This window comes from Acomys minous (genome assembly GCF_964271855.1).
Source record: "Acomys minous genome assembly, chromosome: 6".
NCBI classification, from domain to species: Eukaryota; Metazoa; Chordata; class Mammalia; order Rodentia; family Muridae; genus Acomys; species Acomys minous.
The window spans coordinates 60,188,107-60,204,450 of NC_140487.1; the positions used below are offsets into that span (position 1 = coordinate 60,188,107).

The following is a 16,344-nucleotide window of genomic DNA, read 5'->3' on the forward strand; positions in this document are numbered from 1 at the left end:
TCCCCTTCCCTTCCCCCCAGATAAACTTCCTTTCAACAGATATGTTGTGTGCGGTATTTGTCATTATTATAATAAATATATTGCCTGCACTGACTTGAAACTGCAATCTTCCCCCTCAGCCTCTGTAGTGCTGTAACTACAGGTGTGTGCCACTTTGCATAACTATACATTATAATTAATTTTAACGTTCAACTCAATCTTCATAGGTTCTGGATTCTTCCCACCCCACTTTCCCTATCCCCTCCACTACATGGTAATATTTTGTAATTCTGTTTCCTTTAGTGCATCTGTAGGTTTGTTTAACTTGTAAAACTTCATGATCCACTGGCATTGGTTCTGACTCTGAGGTTGAGACATTGCTTAATAACCTTGCTCTCCTTTTCCTCACAGATTTGATTAGCCACGCTCATGCATTCTTAACTCCAGTTTGTATTATTTCTGGACTCTTATTCTCTTCCGTTGTACCAATCCCACCGAGTTCTTGAACTGTCATATGCCAACACCAAGCCTTGAAAAATAAAAATGTGTGTGTGTGTGTGTGTGTGTGTGTGTGTGTGTGTGTGTGTGTGTAAACAGTGTAAACAGTCTCAATTTATTGCCCTCACTTTCTTGGAACTTTCTACAAACCAAGCTGGCCTTCAACTTGCAACAATCCTCCTGCCTCTGTCTCCTGAATGTCAAGGTTGCAAACATGTACCAGGACTGGACTCTTTTTTTTTTTTTTAAGAGGTGGACAAGATGCATTTCTTGTGCTCCAAGATGTAGCCCAGGCTGGCTTGGAACTCATAATCCTCCTGCCTCTGCTTCCTACATGCTAGACCACATCACCACATCCACCTTAAATGCATCGTACTTCTAATTACTGAAAATATCAACATCTCTCCCAGTAACCCCCCTCACAGATATCTAGGATTATCCTGTTTATTTTTTGTATATGTTTATTTCTCCCAAGAACTATAGAATCAGCACCAATCAGTACCCACTCCCTCCACTGTGCCCTCCCAAGGCATTTGGGAAGATCATTGTTGTGGTTTAAATAAAAAATGCCCCATAGAGACTCATGTATTGAACACTTGTCCCCAGTCGGTGGCGCTGTTTGGAGAGATTAGAGAATCTTTAGGCCTTGTGCTTGAAGGTTTTATTGTAGCCAGGTCTGTTCTCTCTCTCTCTCTCTCTCTCTCTCTCTCTCTCTCTCTCCCTCTCTCCCTCCCTCCCTCCCTCCCTCCCTCCCTCTCTCTCTCCATCCCTCAGCTTGTTGCGTAAGAGTGCCACATAAACCACTTGAGCACCAATCTCAATTAGATACTGATAGTTTAGTTGGATGCCTTTTCCAAGCAGATTGATCAGGGCCACAGCAAGGACTCCAGAGCCTAACTGTGGCCTCACCCTGTTCTTAGATAGTCTTTTATAGGAAAACCAAGAGCAGAAGGTGGGGGGAGGGGCAGGGGCAAGAGAGGGCCAGTAATGCATTTCGGCTAACTGTACAAAGCAATATTACATTTTTGGCTAACTAGACAAAGTATTATCTATCGGCTGACCTTTAAGCTGATTGGTCCCAAGTGAGATAAGCAAGGCGATGGTTGGGGTCTTGCAGCATACAAAGTGCAACCAGGGGCATAGATAACAAAAATGCAACCAGAGTACAGCAGGAGGGTATCGGGGTGTACAGAGGACAGAGTACATCAGTGAATCATCCAACGTAGGTTAGCTTGACCCTCTGGAAGGGTTAGCCATAAATAACTGCTTCTAGGAAGCAGTTTAACTTTTTTGAACTTAACTTCACCTTATAATCTGAAGTCAGAAGCGGTGGCAGAGCTAAGTCCAAGAGCAGGCCTCAACACAACTAGCTTCCTGCGCCTGCCTCTGTGTCTTCCCTGCCAGGAAGGACTTTCCCGCTGGAAGTGTAAGCCAAAATAAACTCTTTTCTCCCAGTAAGTTGCTTCTGGTGTTGGTATTCTATCATAGCAACAGAGAAGTAATATAACAATACATTTAGAGATTAAGGACCAGGCCACAGAGGAAGAGGATGCAGGCAGTCCTGAAGAGACTTATTAGACTGAGGTCACTTGATAGGGAGAAGGGCTCCCCTCCCTGAGGACCAAGGGAGGGAATGGAGGAAGGAAAGGAAAGGAGGAGATGAGGGAGGGGGTTATGATTGGAATGTAAAGTGAATACTTTTTTTTTTTTTTTTTTGGTTTTTCGAGACAGAGTTTCTCTGTGTAGCCTTGACTGTCCTGGACTCGCTTTGTAGACCAGGCTGGTTTCGAACTCACATCGATCCACCTGCCTCTGCCTCCCAAGTGCTGGGATTAAAGGTATGTGCCACCACGCCCAGCATGAATACATTTTTTAAAAAAGAAATTAAAAAAAGAAATTAAGGGCCCTTACCACAGACACAGAACTACAGACTATGAACAGTGTTTCTCACGGCACTAATCTCTTCGGTCGCTCTTTATAAAGCATTTGAACGGTTGGTGTTTCCTTTGTCAGGTGGGTCAGCAAGTTCAGTGGGCTGAGATCCTGGCAGAATCTGGTGCAGCACAGAACATCATGTGATGGGCAGCTGCCAGCTTTTGACTGGCCAGGCACTTGAAGCTACTTTCCCAGTTCTGGGTCACAGCCTCTGTGACGCACGAGCTGCTGTTACTTTATCGAGTCCGTGGTCCAGACTGGAGCTCAGAAAGAGTCCTGGGGCTGGAGCTGGCGCCCACAGCATTCACCTGGGAAACTGGGTGGAGCGGGGGTGGAGCTTGGGGAGAGAAAGTCTATTTGCTGAGTTGATTGTGAAGACAAAGAGCAAGTTGAACGCCTGGGTCACAACTGGTGACGCCTGAGAATGCTCAGGCGCTGTGCCCCAGGACTCCTGGTTGAAGAGACAGGATGGGGAAGTAAAGAATTTTTGCCCCAAAATGTGCCACACCTTTATCGGGAGCAGGACACTGGGCTTCCCAGAGAGGGAGAGATCTGAGCTGCTGCTATGGCCTTTTATCTTGAATGTAAGGGTCACTGTGGCGAGACCAGAATGGCCAGGTGAAAGGTGACGAAAGCCTAGGGTGCCTGCTTCCCACTGTGTGTGAAAACGGGGTGGGGGGGCCGGGCAGGGGGGGCGGTGAGGATAGACTTCCCCAGGGGACATTTCAACATGACTAGATACATTTTATGGCCATCATAACGGAAGAAGAGGAAGGTAGACTGATGGCATCTGGTGGGTAGAGTGAGGGGTGCTGCTAAATACCCAAGAATTCACCCCCAAATCCATCTAATTACCTAGTACAAACTTCATTCCTTCAAGGCTGGGAGACCCAGGCGAGGTTCTCAAGGGCTTCCTTTGGCACCAGCACTCTGAGGACCTGGATCCGGCTGGGCCCACAAGATGGTGTAGTGTGCAACAAGACTTGCTGCCAAGTCTGATGATGTCTCGAACTTGATCCTCAGGACCCCTATGGTGTAAAGAGAGCTGACTCCTACAACTTAACCTCTGACCTCCACATGCACACCATGGCATGCATGGGCAAAACACACACACACACACACACACACGCACATACATGTGCACGCACACTCGCACGTGCGAGAGCGCACACGCGCGCGCACACACACACACATACTGACTAAAATATGATATTAAGACTCTATTTTTCACATGGAGTGCCGTGGTGGAATGGCTAACCTGAGCCAGTTAATCCCATGTTGTTAATAACTATAGTTGCTGTGTTGAACACAGACCTCTCGATTACGTTTTGTGTCTTACGGGAATGCTTCATTTGGTGCCCAACATCTCCCCAGGGAGAGACTTGTTAACCAGAGCAAGCGCTCTCACTTTTCTGATGTTACAAGTTGAATGGAGTTGGAGTGGCTGCCAACTGACTGCGTTCCCAGAAACCCAGCGTTTCATAAACAGTCACATCACTCAGAGCTTTCAGAGGCAGCCACGCCCACAACGACTTACACTCAGCTCCTCTTAGTTCCAGAGTTATCAACAATAATTTTGATTGGGCGGGAGGAGGGGGGTAGGAGGGGGGTGGGGAGGAGAGAAACAAAATTCACCTGGAAACCACACATCACTGCCTCTGCAGGGACAAGAACCGCCCCTGCTTCTCCCTAGTGAGAACCTGGGCCCATGGGTGTCCCTGTCATCAGCTGGACCTGTACCAGCTCTCCCTGTGATACCAGACACAAAATGTCGCAGGAGGTTGTGAGGAGGCCTGGAGCAAGGGTAAAAAAAAAAATGCTGCATCCTCTTAGCCTTCTGCCTGTCACTCTACCAAGCAGCTTCCGGTCCACAGGGGCTGCTCAATAACCATCAGCCATCATTGCTATTAAGCATCCTTGAAGACTGTCTCGCCCAGGTGGGGCTCGGGCTGAAGACCCGTAGCTGCTCCTGCTCAAAGCCACTGCGAAAGCCCTGGTCTTGCGTATCAGCAGCTCCACCAAGTAGTTATTGCATAGACTGTCTTTCTGGAGGCGCGTGCCCTGCACGCACTGTCCTCTGCTGGCCTTGTGCAGCTGCGGTTTGCTTAGGCCATCTCTACTTTCCTCAGTGGACTTGTCGTTAGGTGTGACGGTCCTACACTCCAACTTCCCATTTTGGCCTTTGCCGTGGCGGCTCTGGAGTACCGTATCCTAACACCACTGCTCCTTTGTAAATATCTCTGCCCCAGGGACATTCGGTGAGCCTCTGCTGACCTCTACCTCCCCCATAGCCGGAAGGGTCTTGGTAGAGCTATAAAAGACGTCTTGGCACAGAACGACCAACCTGCACCCCGAAACAGGAGCAACCCTAGCACAGTCCCCCCCTAGAAACCCAAGGCCAAGCCTATGGGACTAGTCCTTTGAAATGTCCTGTCCCCGGGCCTGAGAGGACCTGGTTCCCTCTGTTCCCATCCTCCCCTCGGGCAGGAAGCCGAATAAGCAGATCTCAGCCTCAGATCTATAAGAAAGGCTATCTTCAGGGACCTGGGGTCTGCTGTTCTGCACAAACTCGGAGCTACGCACGTTGTCTTTTAGGGCAGAAGCAAGATGGTCAAAGTCCATGTGAACAAGCCCTGAGCCTTATATTCCTGCCTGGCTTACTGTGTCAGCCTCTCTGACACCTACTAAAACCAGCTGACAGCAGCAAACCCCTCCTGTTTCCAAGATGCCCAAGTATGCATCACCAGCAACCTATGTATGTCACTTGCAAGGACCTGAATACCGTTCATCTCAAGTGCCCTCATCAGGGAGGACATGACCTCCCCCAGCCTCTGGGAGGGTGAAGACCTAACTCTCACCATGACCCACCAGCAACACAGTCACCCTCATTCCATTCACACTGACCACTTGTGTATGTGCTACTGGGCATAAAAGCCAGGCTTGTGCACACTTGGCAAACATGCTGCCACTGAGGGCATCTCCAGACCTTGTGTTATGAGACAGGGTCTCAGTGTGCAGACCAGGCTGGCTCACGGTCACTATTCTGACTCTGTCTCTTGAATGCTGAGATTACAGGCATGTACCACAACTGGCTTAACCAGCCCTTTGTGTTCCTGACCTTCTAGTTTCCGAATTTGACTTAAACCCCTGATCACACCCCTCCTGACTCCCTTACTCTCTCTCCGAAATGCTCTGTCCCTACCGCAAAAATGTGATTGGAGTTCAGAGCTTTCTTGATAATTTGTTAAATGAAAGATATTTTATAGCTTTAATGTCCAGTTTTACATATTTTTAACTTAGTGTGTGTGTGTGTGTGTGTGTGTGTGTGTGTGTGTGTGTGTGTGTATGCATGTGTGGGGTGCATGCATGTGTCTGTGTGTATCTGTGTGTGTGCCATAGTGCAGATGTGAGGATCAAAGGACAACTTTCAGGACTTGGTTCTCCTTCCATTGTGTAGGTTCTGGGAATCAGACTTGACATCAAGCGCCTTTACTCACTGAGCCACATCATAGGCCAACTTTCTGTAGCTTTGATGGAGCCCCTGGTCACCCCACATGTCCCCACCTTGAACATGGAAGGAAAACCCCTGATAGAACAGAGATCTTGGCAAAGGGGAGACCTAATTGTAGAGGAATGTTAACTCAAAACATGGCTGTTCTGGCGAGAGATCACATCCAAAGACCTTCTAGGTCTGTGTGATCTGGCTGGAATACAAACACGCCTTTAACCCAGGAGACAGAGGAAAGTAGATCTGAGTTCAAGGCCAGCCTCGCACAGCGCAAGTATCAGGGAAAGAAAAGCTTAGGTGCAGGCATGGTGGTACATGCCTTTACTCCTAAATGAAGGTAAAGTTAGTTTGTAGAAGGAAACACCCATGTTTGAAAGTGATGTCTAATTGAGTGACAGAAAAGGTGACAAATCAGAGAAGTTTTGACAGAATAGAATATGCCCAACTGTCACTAGAAGAGAGAGGAAAGGGAAGCTACTTAAGAGGCAGTTTTACAGAGAGAGGAGGCAGTTTTTACCAGGACAGTAATAGAGAGATGGGTTGCAGAGAGAGAGCTCAGAAGAAGATGGAACAAGCCAGAGAATGAGAAGGAGCCAGAAGATTAGAACAGATTGCTGCATCAGTTTGAGGCCAAGCAGAACAATTCTGGGCCAAGAGAGAAGCCAGATTAAATAAGTCATCTGAGATAAGAGTTTGAGTCAGAACATCTGAGTTGAACCAGCCAGCCCAGAGCTCAGAAAGGACAAGAAAAGGTGAGCTTCGTAAGCAGTAAGTCTCAGAAGCTGAAAACATTCTAGGCCTAGGTTAGATTGTATGGAGGCTAGAAGCTTCCAGGACTAGGCCTAGGTTAACAGAAGGAGGCAGTAAGCCTCCCAGACAATGACTGAGCCAGGAGAACAAAAGCTCTGTCACCTAACCTTACCAGAGGACAAGTAGACATGTCAGGCCTCCCGTCTCCTGGCCCTGCTGTGTTAGAGGCTATGGCTAATAGGGCCTGAATTCCCTTTAGAGTGTAGCTATCTAGTTTAGATAAAGTCTCTGCTTGAGACCTATGGCTCTCTCCAAGATCTCACACAGCTAGAGGTCCAAGGGAGTCTATCCTCTAAGCTGCGTGAGGGTCTTCCCATAAGCACTTGCTTTGAACAGGTTGTCCTGTGCCTGACAAGTATGTTCCCCCTCCTGGACCCCAGTAAAAGCAAATGCCTAGGTCCTAGCCTTCATCTCCACAGCTCGCTGACCTCTGTGTGCAAGGCGCTTGGGTGTGCTGTACACCGTGGGAAACATAGTAGCAATACCTCTATTTCTTTCTCTTTCTTTCTTTCTCCCCCCCCCCCACCCCCCCCCCCAAGACAGGGTTTCTCTGTGTAGCCTTGGCTGTCCTGGACTCGCTTTGTAGGCCAGGCTGTCCTCGAACTCACAGTGACCCGCCTGCCTCTGCTTCCCGAGTGCTAGGATTAAAGGTGTGCGCCACCACGCCCGGCTTAATACCTGTTTCTTTGGCTGTTCCCTCACCACAGCAGGACGTTCTAAATGGAACCAATGGCTGCAACAAAGAAAGGAAACTAGACAGGAGAAAGCCACAGGCCTGAGGGGCTGCCAGGCCCAAGCAGGCCAAAGGCTGCACAGGGAGCATCTCTACCGTCTCTCCCCTCCAGGAACAGAGGCTGCTGCCAGGGAGCTCGGTGACTTTCAGTCACAGATGCATACATCTGTCAGAGTCCAAAGGACCGCCATCAAACCAGCACCAAGTTCCAAGCTCAGAAAACAACTGGGAGGAGGAAGCTGCTATTGTCAGAGAAGCCCCCTCTAGGCCCTACCCTAGGGCCAAAGAGGATCTCAGGCGCCCCAGGCCTGAGGCCCTGACAAAAGGTGCACAGCAGCTAGGCCTGGTTCCAGTAGGAGGTGGGGCTGGGGGTGGCACATGCCTTTAATCCCAGCAGAGACAAAGGCAGGCAGATCGCTCTGAGTTCGAGGCTAGCCTGGTCTACAAAGTGAGTCTAGGACAGTCAAGGCTACACAGAGAAACCCTGCCTCGAGAAAAAGAAAGAAAGAAATGCTCAGAGAAATGGCGCCTGCCTATGCACAACCCAGGCACTGCGCCCTCTGTCTTCAAGGGCAAAAGTCAGCAGCTGCAGTGCCACTTGAATAAGCCTTGGTCTTCCGACTCTCTCCTCAGATCTCAAGGAAGTTGTGAGGGTACTCTGCACCAAGTCCCAGAAGTGCAGCCCCTTTCCTGTCCGCCCTAGCCAGCAATAAACAAACAGAGAACATCTAAATAGAGGGGGGAAAAAACCAGATAAACAGAAAACATGTGGCGTCCAGCAAACTGAGCAGAGGGAGGCCGGAGTTTGGCTACTAAATCACAATGATTTATTAGACAGGAATCAGCTTTTCAACACGAGTCATGCTCACATGCCTCACCCCCCAGGAAGGGTCAGGGGTCAGGGTAGGAAGGGATGGGTTGCCCATGGAGGCCTCAACCTAAGCTCCGAGCAACCAGCAAGCCTAATGCCCAGGAATCTGAGCTACAGTGTTTTCTAACGCCACTCCCCAAACGGCCCCGTCCAAGGGGAGGAAGACCAAATAAATAGTCAATAAATAATCAAGGCTGGCCTTTCTTCCCCTAAGAACTTGGCAGAGAGCCACGGGCTGGAAACCACAGACTGTGAGAACTCAGGCAGGAATGTGAAGTCCCTGCTCACCCTCTCAGAGGGATGAGGGCATGGGCTTAGGGTGGGGGGTGGGGTCCCCTAGTCGGACCCCCTGTGGTCTGCATTCTCTGTCTCTCGCTGTGCCAGGCACAGAGCCATATGAGCTTGGGGACAGAAGGTCTCAGAAGCTAGGGAGGCATAGCGCCAATTATACCCCATAAACATCAGCTTTTGGGGCTGTGCCCCACCCCACCCCAGCTCTAGATCTCTTCAATGCTATTAGGACCAGTTCTGGAGTCTGCCCAAGCACAACCCAGGGAACAGTGTAGCCTCCTGGCAGGAATGGGTGCACCCCACCTGAAAGCTTCTGGGGAGCAAGCCAGGGAGAAGAACTGTGACTAGGACCTTCCTCACACCACCTCCCGCCCATACTGAGTGACGTCACTGCTACAAGAGGCTGACCATGGAGGTTTCGATCTTGACGGTACTGGGTTTTTGGTGCGATCTACTTCTTTAGGACATCAGCGTGGGCAAGGGTGTCACATCTACAAGTGTTGGGAACTTAAAGAATAACCCACTCCAGCACTGGAGAAGGCCTGGGACCCAGACCCAACATTTCAACAAGGCGGAGACAGAGTTGAAAAGCTTGGAGTATTCTGGGCCACATGTCTTTCCTCTGCAAAGACGCGTGTCCTCCCTGGGACTGGCAGAGTCCTGGATGAAAACAGATCGCAGCAGGTCCAGCTTCTCAGCCAGGATCTGCTTGGAAGAGAGAGAGAAAATTGCCAAGTGTGGGGGATTTAATTTAAGCACACGCTGACTCCTGCTGTGGCCTGACTGACCACAGGGCTTTCCCAAAATGGAGGCCCCCTTAACGGATGGGAATACAGGGGAAGCTGAAACCAGGTGAGCTCCAGGGCTGTGGGTCCCACAGGGCTGGTAGGGAGAGCACAGAAGGGTCAGGCTGATGGGTAGGGCCAGTGGGAATGCAGGGTCTCCAGGGGCATCAAGGCTGGGCCATCCACAGCAGGGCATCTGAAAAGCACAGACATTAAGGGTCACCACCTAGACATCCCTTTACCTCCCCCTCTCCCTGGAAAACTCCCTCAGCCTACTGTCCCCATGGCCGGCCTCAACTTACAAATGGGTCTCAGCCACACCCTATCCCCCACCTGTGGTCTGGCAGCCCTACAGAGGAGCCGCACACACTTGGAACTCAGGAAGCTTACCGAGGACAGGAAATAGGGGCCCCAGGCACCACCCCTCTTAGCAGTTAGCATAGCCTTTCACTTCCCTTGCCAGACAAACTAATTCCTGAGTCCAAAGGAAGCCCCTGTGAGGGTCCCCAAGCCCTTCCTTCCACCACAGGCTGCTCAGTGTGCCCTCGGGTCAGTCTCTCCCTTCAGTACCTGGGGTCAGATGGTAGCTAGCTGGTCACTCTCGGCGGTCACTCCCACAGGAAGCGCACGTACCAGATGGTCTCATTCTTCAGCTGTGGCCCAAACAGGGGGTTCAACTGGGCCAAAATGGCGATGAGCCAGCTGCCAGGGAGAGCAGAGTGAGGGGCAGTGGGCACAAAAGGGACCCATCGCATCCTACATACCAAGGGAGAACTTGGCTACTCTCTGTCAAAGAGCATGCAGCTAATCCAATAAACGTCAAGGTCTGTGTCGGGGGTGGCACAGGGACTGGGCTCAGGATTTGTGGATTTTGACGTGAGTTGATTAGATTTTTCTGTCAATGTGTAATATCCCTGACGTGGGGCTGGACCCAGGGTGAGGAAGCTTCCTTGAGCCTTTAGAAGCCACCCCAGCACTGCCACACACACCTCTGCTGCCCCCTAGTGGTTCTACACTGACTATTCCAAGCAGCCGGGTATCGGCTAGCAGTATGATGCTGTGATTTCTATGTGACTTGCTGTGTCTAGAGTGAAGCACAAAAGGTGTGTTAGAACAACCAGCCTGGAGGATTCTGACGCCCAATGAAGAGCAGACATTACTGAAGCTGGCCCAAGTCATGTATCTCACAGCTCAGCTGGGCGCACCACAAAACTGAGAGAGAGGCAGAGCCAGGACCCAGTGCTGTGGTCACCACAGCCCCTCCCCAACTCCTGGGGAAGGGAATACTCACAAGAGATAACAGCAGACTGCGGTCGCTACCAGCATGGTGATGATCACCCTGCAACCGCAGAAAGAGAAAAGCAGCGTTGACACACGGAGCCTGAGACAGAGGTCCCTGCGCCGGCCTGCCTAGTGCCGCCCGGACACCGCGCTGAGGTCCGCGCTCCCAGTAAGAATTACGAGGCGAAGTACGAGGACATTGGAGGCCATCGACAGCCAGGCTATGTCGTAAATCTCTCCCTTTTCCATTAGCAAATACTTCTCCATCTTAATGCTAGAGAAGGCTTTGCCCAAGCTTCATGGGTAAATGGCTCATCAGAGAGCAGCCTCAAAACTCCACCCGGCAACACCAAAGAAAACGACAGACCAGAGTACCGGGCATGAAGCAAGGACGGAGCTACTGTTGGCTGGGCTGTTATGGGGAACACGGGGGGGGGGGGCAGGCGGGGGGGGGCCTTGTACCCACTCAGAGAAGACTGGAGGCTCACAACACAGATGAAGAGACGCGCTAGACAAGGAGCTCACCAAGACTTTCAGGAGAGATGATTACAAAGTCACACTGGGAGCCTAGTTTAAATCCTTCTTAAAGAGGTTTATTTTTATTTTTACTTACATATGCTTAGTGTTTGTATGTGGGTACGTGAACATGCGTGCTGGTGCCCAAAAGCCAGAGATCTGAGGGCCTCAGACATCTTGGAGCCGTGGCTAAAACTGTTGTGAGTCTCTCAATGTGTGTGCCAAAATCTCATCCTCTGAAAGCTCGCAACTGCCCTGCTGCCTGCAGGGCTCCAGCTGCCTGCAGATGTGTAGGAATAAAGGCAACACACATGCGCCTACACCCCCAGTTAGGCTAAGCCTAATCCATGGCAGAGCCCAAGCACTTCAAAGTGATGCTGACTGAACAGATTAGTGCCAGAGCCCTTCCGTTAACATTAGGAGGCAGCTCAGACCACCCTTGGCTGTGCACTGGACACTCAGTGCTGAAACAATGGACACGTGAGCAAAGTGTGAGGGCTTCATGGCTGAGGGGCTAACAGGAGGAGGGACTGGCAAATGGCGCAGAAATCTGCTAGGAACTTGGAAAAAATGAAGACAGCTAAAATCATCCACTACACACGGTGTGCTCAGGATGTAGCTTAGGGCAACTCGCCGGTCTTGCAAAGCAGGTGTCGCCACCGCCCCTATTTTCCTCATTGAGGAAACTGAGGCCCATCTGTAGCCTTTATCAACTGCACGGGTGTGTACGTGGGTGACCCTTAACCACCTACAAACGTCACCTGCTTGCCCCTGAGTTTGAATCTGTTTCCTGGCTGCCGCGGCCCAGGTGCAAAAATCTGGAAGAAGTCGTGGAGAGGCGTTCCCGTGAGGACTTGAGTTGCAGGGTAGCAAGCGGGAGCCCCAGGGTGAAGGGGCGAGCCCAACTAGGGGACAGGGTAGAGTCTGCAGGGGGAACCCGAGGCCTGTTCGCCTATCTTACCCGCGGTTAGGTCCTTTGGGCACGAACCAGGGCCCAGCGATGCCGATAAGACCCCAGAACGTGGTGAAGATAATGACAGGGAGGGCAAAGGAGTGCGCTGTCATGGCTGGTTTTACGGTGCCCAGGTAGGATGTCTGATCGAACGCCGGACTCTCCAAGCAGGTGCACGGCCCAGCAGAGGGCAGTGAGCATGCGCAAGGGGATCCGGACGAAAGAAGCCTTGGACCAAGCGAATCTGCGCTCGCGCATCCCTGAATCCAGTCCGCTTGTATCGCAGCCTGCTCATCAGCTGTCACTCAGGACCAAGGGAGGGACTTCCGAGGAGCCTTTTCCTTTATTGGCTGAGTAGGGCTTGCTCCGTAGCAGGTGGTTCCAAGCTTGGATTTGCAGTTTCCTTTCTTATTCCCACAAGGAAGTGGCAGGTCATGTGTTGTGCTCGGGCTGCCCAAGGTGGCTGGGGACAAGGGACAGGGGACAGAGTTGGAGGAGACCCTAGTCAGAGCCGGGGTCTGCGTGGGTACCACAGGGGGTTTCGACCAGGAGAGTTCACGGAGCTGAGAGTTCACTGACTTGGCCACCCATCTTTCAACCAGTACTAAGTTGCCTGCAGTGGTCGCAAGCACGCGAGGAGAAGCCAGCAAGCGCAAAACTCACTCGTTTCTCCAGCAGGACAGGAAGGGTCCTCTTAGGCCTTTCGGTCTCATATCTCCTCTCTTTTGTGGAAAACAATGGGATCTGTTTATCTCTATCCTTTCTTTAGAGAACAGCGGTTCCAGGAGACATGTTTGGCAGCAGGTCCTGCCTCTGCGGCTGACCAGGGCTGTATATATCCCAAGAAGCTAGCATGGGAAATGGGATGCGCGCGCGCGCACACACACACACACACACACACACACGCACGCACACGCACGCACACACACACACAGGGATGGTGATGGGAAACGCCTGTCCTTGTACTCCCCTCAGCCTGTGATGTGCTCCTAGCTATCCAGAGCCAACACAGGTCACACACACCTTCCCCTAGTTAATATTGCTTTATTCATTTTGTAGAATTTCAAGTTGAAGGTGAAGAGAGGGCGGCATACAAAGATCTGGGGTGTAAAAACATAAGCTAGTTGTGGTGTCGTGTGATAAAATACTCTTTGATCGGACTTGCTAAACAAACTTGTTAGTGCCCAGTGTGATGACATGCCTGTAACCCCAACAAAGTGAAGTCACTGTCTTGTCCCCACAAGGGAGACCCCTCGGGGTTCCTAGTTGACACCGGCTATACTGAGTACTCTTGCTGAGGTTCCCCATCGAGTTGTCCTCTGACCTCCACACATAGGTGGGGAGGGGGGTGGGGGGGCAACCATTTTGGATGTCTCGTAAGAACGTGTGATACTCAAACACATGGCCACGGCTGAGGGGCTGGGGAACTTGGCGGCGGTTGGGAAGGAGCGGGTGAGGGCAGTCAGTGGTTGCATGCTTCTTAGTCTCTGCCCAGTGCTTCCCAGGGGGTACACATAGGTCAAGACTAAAGCAAGTGTCTTTTCTACCCTTTGAGCCTGTCCCCACCCACCTACCCCTCATGCAGGAGTCTCTGGAAGTGGAGAGGCATGGCACTCTTTTATTTAGCTTCTGACATGCCTGGTGTTGCCCTGAAATAAACTCCATTCCTTGTCGCAAAGGCCTTGAGCATCTCTGGAGCCCCCTTTCACTTCCCTGCCCATGTGAGCCCCATATCTTTCAATGCGGGGCCACAAGTCAGGCTACAGATTTGAAAAAGAAAGCAAGCTCTGAGCGAAAGATTCACTCAGCCTGAGCCCAAGCCTCTCCTGTCAGCAAGGAGAACCTCACATCCCCAAAACACCTGTGGAGAGCTCACTGCTTCATGGAACATTGGGGATGACCAGCCTCTCTGGTCAGGCCACTCACTGATAGACTATTCTCCCTCTATGGTAGGGGTTCAGGTGATCTGTGTGAAACACACCAAGACTCTTGAGGCCAGCCATTCCTGAAGGGCCACAGTCCATGTGGGAGCTGAAGCAGGAAGTCAAGTCAGGATAGCATTTTTGTTGTTGTTGTTGTTTTTGTTTTTTGTGACAGGGTTTCTCTGTGTAACAGCCTTGCTCGTCCTAGAACTTGCTTTGTAGACCAGGCTGGCCTCGAACTCACAGTGATCCGCTTGCCTCTGCCTCCCAAGTGCTGGGATTAAAGGCGTGCACCACCATGTCTGGCTACAGCAGTCATTCTTGAAAGGAGGTGTGCAGCAGCCGGGGTCAGAGCTTAGATTTTATCGGGAGCCATCTTCCAGCCCCTACACGCCCAGCCTACCTTCTGCAAACTTACACACTGCCTTTCTGGTTATCTGTGTGAAAAAGGAAAATGAAGTCTCATACTAAATCCAGAGAGGAAAGACATCATGGAAGGCCTTTCAGGAAAATAACAAAGGGTGGTCCAGGCAGGGGGTCAGCGTTGTCGACAGAACTTGACAGCCAAGAGCAAACACTCTTGTACTCTGTCCATCCATATACATAAGAGACTCCACAACATTTTCCCCCACAGATAGGCTTCATGGATTTTCTGTATCAAGATCCCAAGTAGAGGCTGCTGCAGGGAGAGATTAAGGTGACAGCAGGGACAGTGACTCCCTGGGACATGTCCTATGGATTAATTTTCTCTGACAATATACCACCTGACAAAATAAACTTAAGGCTGGATTATTGTGGCTCACACTTCCCCATGGTGGGGGAGGCGTGGTAGCAGGAGCACGGGGCAGCTGGTCACATGGCAACCATAGTCAGGAAGCAGAGAGGGATGAGGGCTCAGCTTGCTTGTTGCTTTATTCAGTTTGGGATCCCAGCCCATAGAATAGGGCTACCCGTATTTAGGTGGGGCCGTCCACCTCAATTAACCCAGTATAGACATGCCCAGAGATTTGTTTCCTAGGTGATTCTATGTCACGTTGACAGTGCTGTGTCACACCCTGCAAGGCGGTGCAATGACAGCAGGAAGCATTAGCCCACTGCCCTTACTAGAGCCCCAGGGGCCACTTCTGTGAGTCTGGGTGCTGAGCCATACTTAGCCCCAGCTGTGCCATCTTTTCAGGATGGGGCCAGTGCCCAAAGAGGTCTTGCTGGGACCACAGGAGGAAGGAGATGCTGAAGGAAAGTTACTGGTTTGCCCTTCTTATGAGATGCTGGCTGCACTGCCTTCTCACAGATCTTGACATCCATGTCAGAGGAGAGTCTAGATAATCAGGGGCAACTGACATCCCCTGATGATTCTGTGGATTAAAAAGCTCAAGGCCAAACTTGACTCTACGCACCTACATAGGTGCGTACACATACTTGGGAGAAGGCAGAGGTATAGCAGGCCCCCAGGCCTCAGCTTATGACCCTCACCAGAGGCTACCTTGCTACCTTGGGTTCCTTGAGTCACTGGGACAGCTGTGGACAGCCTGGGCCACTGTAATAAGAACTTTAAGAGCTACACAGACCTGACCACCAGAGCACATCCCCGGAGAGAGGGTCTTCTGTGTCTCCATGTGTCAGAGGCCTTCCAACTAATCCAAGGGGACCTCTGAAAGCACAGGAGGACCCTATATGTAGTGTGTACATATGAGAAACACAGGCAGTATCTCCTCTCCACCCAGCCCCATGGAGCCTGAACATGGACCAGGACCACAAGAAACATAAGCAAACTGCTGCTGGGAGGTCTTTGTGCCCAAATGTGGCCAGCATTCCACCTATGGTAGATGCCCATTCCCTGCAGAGCCACGGGGCACAACACACTTCTGTCTTGTGTGTGTGTGTGTGTGTGTTTGTGTGTGTGTGTGTGTGTGCGCGCGCGCGCTTGTGCATGTGCGTGTGTCATTTGAGATAGGGTCTCTGCCTGCCTCAGCCTTCCATGTCTGTGGTTACAGGTTTGTGTCACAGTGCCTGGCTCTTTCTGCTCTAACAGGGGGCAGCTGAGCTCCGGGCCGAAGCACATCCCCACAGGGGCCCTGGCAGCTGTCTTGTCTACGGAAAAAGCTAAAAGATGAGTCCCTTTCAGGCATCTATTCTTAGGTGCAGAGGGGAGTGTACCTTTGGGTGCTGAGGGTGGCAAGAGTTAAGGACAGAGGCAGCATTCAAAGAGCCAAGTGAGAGGCTCAACTGTGGTACTGGCATGGGAAAGCCTTCTTGGGTCTGA

At 51.2% G+C, this 16,344-nt stretch overlaps 1 protein-coding gene across 1 annotated transcript; it reads right to left on the reverse strand.

Annotated features, from left to right (window-relative positions):
* Positions 1-9,472: 9,472 nt before the first annotated feature.
* Positions 9,473-12,448, reverse strand: ATP6V0E2 (ATPase H+ transporting V0 subunit e2). The gene is made up of 4 exons (XM_084787000.1): positions 12,169-12,448; positions 10,702-10,749; positions 9,981-10,112; positions 9,473-9,606 (listed from the first exon to the last, which is right to left on the reverse strand). Exons 1-3 carry the CDS (start codon positions 12,270-12,272, stop codon positions 10,019-10,021), a joined length of 246 nt encoding a protein of 81 aa, XP_084643126.1. The 5' UTR covers positions 12,273-12,448; the 3' UTR covers positions 9,473-9,606; positions 9,981-10,018.
* Between the last annotated feature and the right edge of the window lie 3,896 nt (positions 12,449-16,344).

Excerpts from the sequence above, each read along its gene's own strand:
- ATP6V0E2 (XM_084787000.1), bottom strand. The coding sequence starts at position 12,272 with ATGACAGCGCACTCCTTTGCCCTCCCTGTCATTATCTTCACCACGTTC. Across the intron at positions 10,750-12,168 it reads CCCAAAGGACCTAACCGCGG|GGTGATCATCACCATGCTGG; the intron begins GTAAGATAGGCG and ends CTGCGGTTGCAG. Across the intron at positions 10,113-10,701 it reads GCAGTCTGCTGTTATCTCTT|CTGGCTCATCGCCATTTTGG; the intron begins GTGAGTATTCCC and ends TCTCCCTGGCAG.